General features: G+C 37.9%; 1 protein-coding gene across 1 annotated transcript; it reads left to right on the top strand.

Moving 5' to 3' along the window:
- Positions 1-661: 661 nt before the first annotated feature.
- LOC104072323 (neurexin-3-beta) lies at positions 662-9,445 on the top strand. Its single transcript, XM_009583433.1, has 2 exons — positions 662-937; positions 8,132-9,445. Exon 2 carries the CDS (start codon positions 8,272-8,274, stop codon positions 9,055-9,057), a length of 786 nt encoding a protein of 261 aa, XP_009581728.1. The 5' UTR covers positions 662-937; positions 8,132-8,271; the 3' UTR covers positions 9,058-9,445.
- The last annotated feature ends 520 nt before the right edge of the window (positions 9,446-9,965 follow it).

The following is a 9,965-nucleotide window of genomic DNA, read 5'->3' as shown; positions in this document are numbered from 1 at the left end:
GTTTTAACTGTTTTTATAATTTGAGAATCTTTAATGAAAATGTAAATATTAATACTATAATTATTAATTTTTTGTAACTTGCATGTTGAAGAAGTTGCAGCTTAGGGTTTGTGAGATTGTCAATGTTAGAGTTCTGTTCTTTCTTTTTGTTGATGGGCATGAATATGCTCATTTGTTTTTGTATATTGCCCATCCCTTCCTTACAGCCAGAAGCTCTAATGCTGCTAGATCACTCCGTACCGCCCTTACATGGACATGGCAACTGACTTACACATTCACTCCCATCATCTTCATCTCCTGTGTAGTACACTCATAGATTTTTACACTCCCACTCCATCCACCCTAGGCATTTTTTCTTCCCATAAGTTCCCCTCCACCACCCCTTTCTTTAGCATTGTTAAAATTTTATGTGCAGTCATCCATTCCTTAAAACACACACACACAAAAATTATAGAAAAAAAGAAAATGTTTAAAAAAATATATATCAAATTGACCAAAAAGGCAAAAAAGCAACAAACTTTGCTTTTCAGAAAACATTATATATGTAGATATGCAAACAAGCAAAAGGAAATTCTATAAAATGTACAGGATTTTTCAACTGTAATATGCTAACAACTTTACATAAGATAAAAAAATACAACCAAAAAACAGCAGAAAAAAAAACAAGTTCAAATTTGTTAAGGTGCAAGATTTTTTTCTTTTCATGTTATGTGGTGTGGATGTATGTGTTGTTGCCTCCCTGTATCGCCCTTTGTTGTAAAACAATTATATTAAAAAAGAAATAAACATTTTGCTAAAAAAGTTTTTAAGAAACAACAACGCAAAAAAAGCAAGTTACGAGAATGTGGCAATGCTACTTGTCCAAGAGCATTCTTACACAACTTTCTTTTGTAAATTTTTCCTTTCATGCCAAAAAACATGCGGGCAATTTGTTGATGTAAGTTGACTGTTATGAAATCAATGTGGTATGCTTTCTAAATATTTTTATGTATTTTTGATGGCTTTTTTTTAAAGAAAATAATGTTTTTGATTTTCATCTTTTTTTTTCAGTTCTCGTAGGTTTTAATCTTTCTTTTGCTGATGAAGTGAATGACTTGTTATGTTTTTTCTTTTTCTGACCTTGTTGCTGTGGCATTTTTATTTTCTAGTATATGGTTTTGTTTTAGGAAAAATGTATAAGTTCATTTATTTATTTTTGAATCACTTTGTATTTACCTTTATGTTATGTGCTCTTTGTATATTGTCAGTTACCAGATTGTATTGTGTATAGGAGGGGGTGAAGGAGCCTGTGGTAGTTTGCTCCTATTTTTTCTTGGTCCCTCTCTAGAGCTTTCTTTCCCCTTTCCCTTTCTCAAAACGAATCACCAGTAATGCTACTTTCTTCCATGCTACTTAAATTGTATGTAGCCTGGTGGTGTAGCCTTCATATCAAGTAAAAAATGGTGAGACTTCTTTAGCATTTTGGTAGCTTTCAGGATCTTCTTACTGCAGCTTTACATCATTCCTACTTTATTCCTATGAAAGTGTTTTATTTCTATCAATTTTCTTCATTGCTGATTATCTGCCTGATGTCCAGTCTAAATGATACTCTCAAGTGTACTCTTACCAGGTAAATGCACCCATCATATTATGACTAGTATCAGGCTTGCTAATATCGTCCAGAAATGGTACATTTGGCAGTCACTTTCCTACTGAAACTCGCACCCTTAACCTCTAAAATTTCCTTGCTTCAAAAGAGGTTTGGATTAATTTCTGTAAAAAACAATGGGTAAAAGTAAGAAAAAGCTGTACTTCCTTATAAGCATGTATGTTTTCACCATTCCTGCATAATAATGCTGTGCTCAGTAGGTATCTTAGGTTCAACTGTCAAGTCCCTTGAACAACTGATGCTGAAAACAGAACAAATAATTATGCTGAGTAGGAAGCTGTCACCAATTAATCATAAAAGTTTAAAACAATGATGGGAGATGGAAGAGGGCATGTTTCAATTGGTTCAGAGCAGCTCAGTGTCTGGCATGAAATACTTGTTTTTGCTGTGGAATCCTGCCGGCAGACACAATGTCAGGTCCTCTCTGGCAGGTATTAATATCTTTTTCACTGAAACTGCACGAAGGTGACCAAGACTTTACAGCAATGAAACACAGCCCAGCATTAACATGGGATTCATGACCTCTCAAGCTCTGTACCTTCCTGTTGCTCATAAGCCATGTATTAGGAAACACTGCAATAACTAATGTCTTTTAATATAGTTTGGGGGGCTTAGGAAGTGCTTTTCAGCCAACTCCACCAGAAGAAGTGCAGTTTTATCTAATCACTTTGAGGACTATATATTCTCTGAAAGGAAAAGGAGATATTTGAGAGGAAAAGTTGCAGTATTCCATTGTGGAAATTATGTTTTTCTCTCTACTACTGACTGTCAATTGCAATTAAATCATACTGCGAAGAGTAGAAAATATTAAGAATGTTCACCTACTAGGTTTTTTTGTTAGCATCATCTTTCCTGTGAATTAGGGACTATGTTCTGAATAATTCCCCCTTTTTATCCTCGGAGGACTCAAAGGAGAATTAACTAAAACACCATTAGGCTGAAATTTATGAACTCAGTCATTTAATAAGGAATTATTGTGTTGATACAGAGGGGAAAAAGGTAAGGAATTATTTTCCGTGGCAAGTATTTCATACTGAAAGTGGAGTCAAACTTCAGAGGAACAGCATAAGAATAAAATGAAAATGAGAAACTATGGATACAGAATTTCAAGTGCCTGCAGAAATGGATGAGTTGTGCAGCCTTTATGGATGGCATTTAAAAGCTCTTCAACCACAGCTGGGAAAGAGAGAGACAATAAGGGTGTGTCCCTTATCATCATCAGGAGAAGGTGAATCTTTCAGGCTTCATTTTTGTGTGCCTTTTGTCCTGTGTCAGTTTGATGCCTGAAACTCCAGTGAAGTAGTTGTGGCTCTACAGATGAAAGCTGGTGGCTGCTACAGTTTTTTTTTTTTTTTTTTTTTTTTTTGGTGCCCTCTGCATTCATGACTCGCCCACAACATCCTCACAGTTCATAAGGCTTCCATTAAATTTTTAACACTCTGTCTTTTCCAGTGGCAGAGAACTCTTACTGGAGATCAGCCCCAGAGGTATGAATTATATATCTATAAATACACTCCTAAAGCAAAAAGCAGGGCAGCTCCAAGGCTGCAGTAGACCTTTTATATCCCCAATGATCTTGGTAGTTTAAAGAAAAGCACAACTCCATGAAAATAGTATATGTGCCAGATTTAAAGGCTAACTTTTAAGGAATATATATACTGTGTTTGCTTCGTGGAATGAGAAGGCCAAGCAGAGCACTGGGCTGCTTGGTATAAGGTTTCCCACCTCACAGACCTCAGTTCTCTCAGTGCTGCTTCCAGTTTGCTGTTCAGTAATTTTTTTGCAACTATACTGTTGATGGGCAAACTAATTTTGCATCTATATCACTGCAGAGTTTTTTTTTTTCCCTTTTATTTAATTCTTTGGCATTGTGTTGCCAACGGAAGCTTTTTAAAATCCATATTTCTGTTTGGGAAACTTCCAGTCCCTGCTTAGGAGTGAAAGCAAAGAGTAGGTGAAAAGTAAATCTGGAAAAACCTTGTGAAATCTTTGGATTTCACTAAAGTAATCCTGAACTTGCAGCATACCAGTGAACACTGTTAACTGGTGCTTAACAGCCAACAGAAAAAGGGGGAAAAGAAACCTGTAACTACCAGGAAACAGCCAGTATCATCCACAAACAGAATCTAAGTCTCATATGAATATTTGTTTTGAATCCATGGCCCAAACTGGGTGGTAGCCTTGCCATTTTTTTTAAGCACAGAACAATTCAGAAATTAAAACTGTAAGTTTTATGCAAGGATGCAAAGTGTTAATTTTGTGATTGAAAAAATGGTAGACACTGTGAGAAAATAAAAACTTCAGACAGGAAAATACAAACATAAAACCTGTCTCAAATGTATTTCCCTTCCAAATTGTCATGTAAGGTTTTTCAGGGGCTCCTCTTTAGCTTTTTCTAGAGATCCAAATCTTTAAAGCACTTGCCTTCCACAGCGAACCTTTCAGGATCCAAATCCCACGTAAGATACTCTTGGCAGCCGAGTGGCACTTTGTCTTTTAAATATTTCAACGCTTACCTTTAAACAGCTTGGGGCCCTGGGCAAGAGGCACCACTTCTCCATCAAAGGACCACTGGCTCTAGGCAGCTTCCTGCTGCCTCAGATGTCATTTTGTGAAAGACACACACGCTTATCATCTGCCTGTCATCAGACTCCCCCTTGTGTCTTTTACAAGTAGAAATGTAGTACCAGTAGCAGAGTTGTTTGCAGGTATCATATGAAAGTTTGCACTTGCTCCCCTCCATAGATGTTGGTGATCACGTTTCTCACACTTTCCTGGGAGCTTTTCAGAATTTACATTCCCTGTTATCCTTAAATAACACATTTGTTGTAGACTGAGTGGCATTTTTATCAAGCAATTTTAAAGGATGTTTTAACTCCTCTATAAATCACATACCCCAAGAAGTATTCATTGTGCTTGCATCCTACTAGACCTACAACTTCTAGCTTGCTGTGAGTTTTGCATAGATGCCTAGCATACCAATAAAGCAGAAGCCAGATTTGATACCTAGAGAGCTTTTTCTGAGTTACCTTCTCCCACACAGCTTTTTTTCAGTCTCACAGTTTCTTCCATTACAGACAGAAAGAAAAATAAAAAATTCAAAGCATCATTACCACCCTTACAGCCATCTCCCTGATACTCCCCAAAAGTATGTTCTTAAGTAAATGTAACAAAAGAACTCCTTAGTGGAGAAGTGATTCCTAATGAAGGACCTTTAACAATCTCTTTATTTCTTTAGTATACAGGTAAACATAATATGGATCATTGGACAATTTGGAATAAAACTAGAGATGAGATTAAATAATTGCATGGGAAATTGAAGTTAATCCAATCCTCCTGGTACGAAAGTTATTTCTCTTCTCACATATATTGTGAGATTAAAACTTCGTAAAACTCATTCCTGATTCTGTCCTTTTGTCTTCCATCCAACAGACTTGCTGGAATCAAAAAGCTCCAATCTGCTCTCCATCACTTATGTGAAACCCCACTTACCATAGCAATTCTATCAACTTTTCTTAACATTTTAGGAAGACCATGATCTTACTGATGTTGTAGTCTTGATCATTGGCTCAAGTCCTCAACAGCAACAAAAACTGTAGAACTATGACCTCGTTTTAAAGGCAAGGGTTACTGGGGCAAAAGAAAGGTCTTCCTATTAAATGTAAGATATTTCTGATTCCTTCAAGAAAATTAATCATTAATACGGCCAAAAAAGTTTGTCTTCGGAAGAAAACTGCCCAAAATATCGCCCCAGTGGGTGGCAGATCAACTGCATACTGATGCTGCGTGCCAGTATAGTAGATTTTAAGAACAAAGGCACTTCAAAGCTCTAGATGAGCAATTAAAAGCTGCCAAACTCATTTTTTTCCAATGGGTGTCAGAGATGGTGAATGAAAGTCACAGATGAATACTACTTTTTAACAGCAAAACACTGATCTTAAAAAATCATTTAAAGAGACACTACCTATCCCTGACTTTCTGGAACTTAAATTCCCCACTCATGCAATTTGATGTAATGTGCACTTAAATGCTATTATTTTTATTCATTTTTTACCAGACGCACAGATGATCTTTCCCTCTGAGGCATACTCCAAGTTTATCCTGAGACCACCTGTTTGCAGAGATTATAGATGCCCTACTCTAGCCATGGATAGGGCTTCTGGGTATATATAAATCATATTACATGCTCTAGTTTCTACATTGCACAGAAAACAGCTCAGATGCATGAGCACAAAATGCCATGTAGCCATTTGGCAGACTACACTTTCTGCTTTTTACATAATTTTTTGAAGATATGTAGTTTGAAGAGGCTGGCATTATTTTACACATATGATACTTATTTCTTCATCCTCTATCCAGCAACAAAAGTGGTATGAACATGCTGAGGAAGCTCAGAAAACTAAACAACATATTCAAATTGGCCCTTTGTATCTTAGCTTAAAATTAAAAATTAACTTTGCATGAAAGTATGCAAAGTACCACATTTCTTATTTTGGCCTAATTTCTACCCTGGTACCTCTGAGATAAATCTGACTGTTTCAATTGATTAAACTGTGTCACCACTTAGTTTCTCATTAAGGATAAGAATAAGCCATATTGCTAGTTCAGCTATCCAGATTTAATCAAACTGTTAAGTATCTTTTTCAGTATATTGCTATCTTCAATATGTAATTTCTTCAAATATATTGCTCTCCAAATATATTTAGAAGGGATTATGATTTTAGACCATATTCTTTATAGAAGTCTCATGGACATTACTGGCAGTATTCAACGGGAAACAAGTGCATGTAATATATAGTGTAGATAGGAGAGAGCAGAATTTTGACCCTGTGCCATTCAGCATTGTAACAATGCCAAACTGCTCATTAGCAGTTTTTAATACATAAGTAAAAGCCAGAATTATTTATTTAGAAGCTAAAATTCCTTTTGCATGTCTTTCCTTAAACAATGGTGAGTATAAATCAAAATTTCCAATGCATTAAAAATACTTCTTACTGAGTTGCACTCCTTCCAACAAATCTAGATGACTACTCGTGGTGTCAGATGAACTCTTCAGTTTATATTTAAAGCCGCTTAACTTAAGTAGCTAGCCAAAGAAAAATTACCCAAGGGAGAATTTATACACAAACTTTCAAAAGCAATATGGTTCACCCTAAAAAAGTGTTGGCGATCTGTATGTCAGCAGAAGACTATGTAATCTGAACTAAATGAATTAGACAAATTAATTATGCCTCCACATCAGAATAAAACAGTGGAGTATTAATTACCGATAGGCTCAAAAGTAGAGTACAGTCATATTACAATATATAGAAAAAACAGGACTACTACCCTAAAAGTAGCAATATTGCTGCTCAGAAACCAAATCTTAGAAATGATGCACTGATTTTCTTGTTTCAGTTGCAGCTTATACTGTGGTAAGGTACAAATGTTATAGCTATAGCTTCATTGTTCTACTTCAAGAGTAGACAATAAGTCCACCTCACTTTTAGTCCTCTGTAGACCATCATGTTAGGAAAAAGTAGCACTGATCACAACTATCTGCATATCAAGAAGTAACAGTAGCTGTGAAGACAACTTCTGCAGTACACTCCTGGGCTCAAGTGCTAATTTCTGTCCTCAGAGTCCTTATTCATTTATATCATGAATCACAATAAAGTCTATCTTAATTTTTAATCAGATCATAGTAAAAGAATATCAAGGAGGACTGAAGATGAAAACAGTATGGCATTAGTAGCCTCAAAAGACACAAGAAAAGGGACATCCCTAGTGTTGAACAGAATGGTAAAGAAAGACTAAAAAGAGATGAACAAGCATTGAGTAGAGCTCTGTACCTTCATGGACCCCAGTAAGTACTTGGTTCTTATTCCATCCCTCACTTCCATGAACTTTCCCACAATTTAAAAACCAGGCAACAATCAAGAAGAAATGGATGAGTGGGAAAGGCCTTAGGGAAAGGCCTTATAACTGCTACAGAAGGTGAGCAGACTTCAATGGCAGAAAAGATATAACAATGTTATTTTAAATGAAAAGAATCAGAGGAGGAAGAACTGGCAAGATGAGTGGTAAAATCCATCTAGGAGAACATTGCTCTATGGAAGTCTAAAATAATTCATTCAAACAGTCTTGTAACCAAATGCTTGAGAAAGATCATTACCAAAAATTGATGTCCACAGAGTCACTTGAGAGTATCTTCAAAAATCAAAACTTTGGGTCCCCAAAATTTCACTGTATGTACCAAGCACAGTCTAAAAGAGGGAGGAAAGGGAACATGCAGTTTACCAACGTCAAAGCAAGGTGGGAAGGAAGAATGAAAGGCACCCCCAGGAAAGTATGTTGGTAGTGTAGTTAGGGCGAGAATCCTGATCCCTGAGACTTTTTTGTAACGCCCAAATCCACTCTCGCCCTTGAGTTAAGTGAATTGAAAATGATGCATTGTGTCATTAAAATGTACTAATCTTCTTTTTTTTCTCTTTTCCATCCCAGGAGGTGAATTAGTTATCCCTCTACTTGTAGAAGACCCTTTAGATATCCCTCCTATTGCTACTCGTGCACCTTTCATTACACTTCCCCCTACCTTTCGCCCCCTCCTCACCATTATTGAGACCACCAAAGATTCCCTGTCCATGACCTCTGAGGCGGGGTTACCTTGCTTGTCGGACCAAGGCAGCGATGGTTGTGATGATGATGGCTTGGTGATATCTGGGTATGGCTCAGGGGAAACCTTTGACTCTAACCTACCCCCTACTGATGATGAAGATTTTTACACCACCTTCTCCTTGGTAACAGATAAGAGTCTTTCCACTTCAATCTTCGAAGGTGGCTACAAAGCACACGCACCCAAGTGGGAATCCAAGGACTTTAGACCTAACAAAGTCTCCGAAACTGGTAGGACTACTATCACGTCTTTGTCCCCTGAGCTGATCCGCTCCACAGCTTCGTCCTCGACTGGGATGGTGCCCAAATTGCCAGCCGGCAAAATGAATAACCGTGAGCTCAAACCCCAGCCTGACATAGTCTTGCTTCCGTTGCCCACTGCCTATGAGCTAGACAGCACAAAGCTGAAGAGCCCGCTAATCACTTCCCCCATGTTCCGTAATGTGCCCACAGCAAACCCCACGGAGCCAGGAATCAGACGGGTTCCGGGGGCCTCAGAGGTGGTCCGCGAGTCGAGCAGCACAACGGGGATGGTCGTCGGCATTGTGGCTGCTGCCGCCCTCTGCATCCTCATCCTCCTGTACGCCATGTACAAGTACAGGAACAGGGACGAGGGGTCCTATCAGGTGGACGAGACGCGGAACTACATCAGCAACTCAGCCCAGAGCAACGGCACGCTCGTGAAGGAGAAGCAGCAGAGCTCAAAGAGCGGCCACAAGAAACAGAAAAACAAGGACAAAGAGTATTATGTGTAAAAAAGAATACTTATTTATATATAAATATATAAATACTTAATGAGATTTAACTGAAATATCAGAACCATTGCAGCGAACGAGATTGGGAGATACCGTTTGTGGGAAAAAGTATTGGGAAAAAAATTTCAGCAGTGACTGTTAATGTCTCAGTCATCGCTTGGAGTCAGCAAACTCTGCCCTAATGTATTATAAAGCACATTTAGCGTTCTGGAGATGGCACGCACAGCTCTGCCCTGTTAGTGAACTTGGACGTCTCCAAATCTCCTCCTCCGCTGAACTTTCTGCAAAGGTAGAAGACTTCATGGCTTACTTGTTTCGTATCTCCAAGTGAGTCTTTAACAATGTTCGTGATCCCTGACTGTATCAATAATTTTTCAGTTTACTTATTTAAAAAAAAAGGAAGGAAAAAGAAAAAAATGCAAACATTAAACAACAAAAAAATATTGAACAAACTGATCTGGCCGTGTCCAGCACACATATAATTTTTTGAGATTGGAGGAGGAGAATAAATGATTTTGGAGATTGTTGGTTTTTTTGTTTGGTTTGGTTTTGTTTCTTGGGTTGTTTTTTGTTTGGGTTTTTTTGGTTACTTTTGGGTGTGGGAGGGAAGGGTGGAGACGAACGGTGTGGGGGGTGAACCAGGACATGAGTTGAGAAGAAATCTCAGAAAAAAAATCCATAATAAACAAAGAGAGACTATTGCCATATATGAACTCAAAAGCTACCCATGGTGTTTACTCTGCATATCTGGTTGTGTTGTCTCTAGAATCCGTCGTCTTGCAGTAAGTTGTTTGCTAACAACACAGTGAAAGTGTCTGATGGGTGGTGCTGAAAAAAATTATCATGGAAAGCTGGATCCCTTGGATCTGGCTCCAGTATTTGCAATTGAACTGAAGAATAGATGGGTT

The sequence above is a fragment of the Fulmarus glacialis genome, unplaced genomic scaffold (assembly GCF_000690835.1).
Source record: "Fulmarus glacialis isolate BGI_N327 unplaced genomic scaffold, ASM69083v1 scaffold36098, whole genome shotgun sequence".
In the NCBI taxonomy this organism is placed as follows: Eukaryota; Metazoa; Chordata; class Aves; order Procellariiformes; family Procellariidae; genus Fulmarus; species Fulmarus glacialis.
This window is presented reverse-complemented; position numbering and strand designations above follow the sequence as displayed.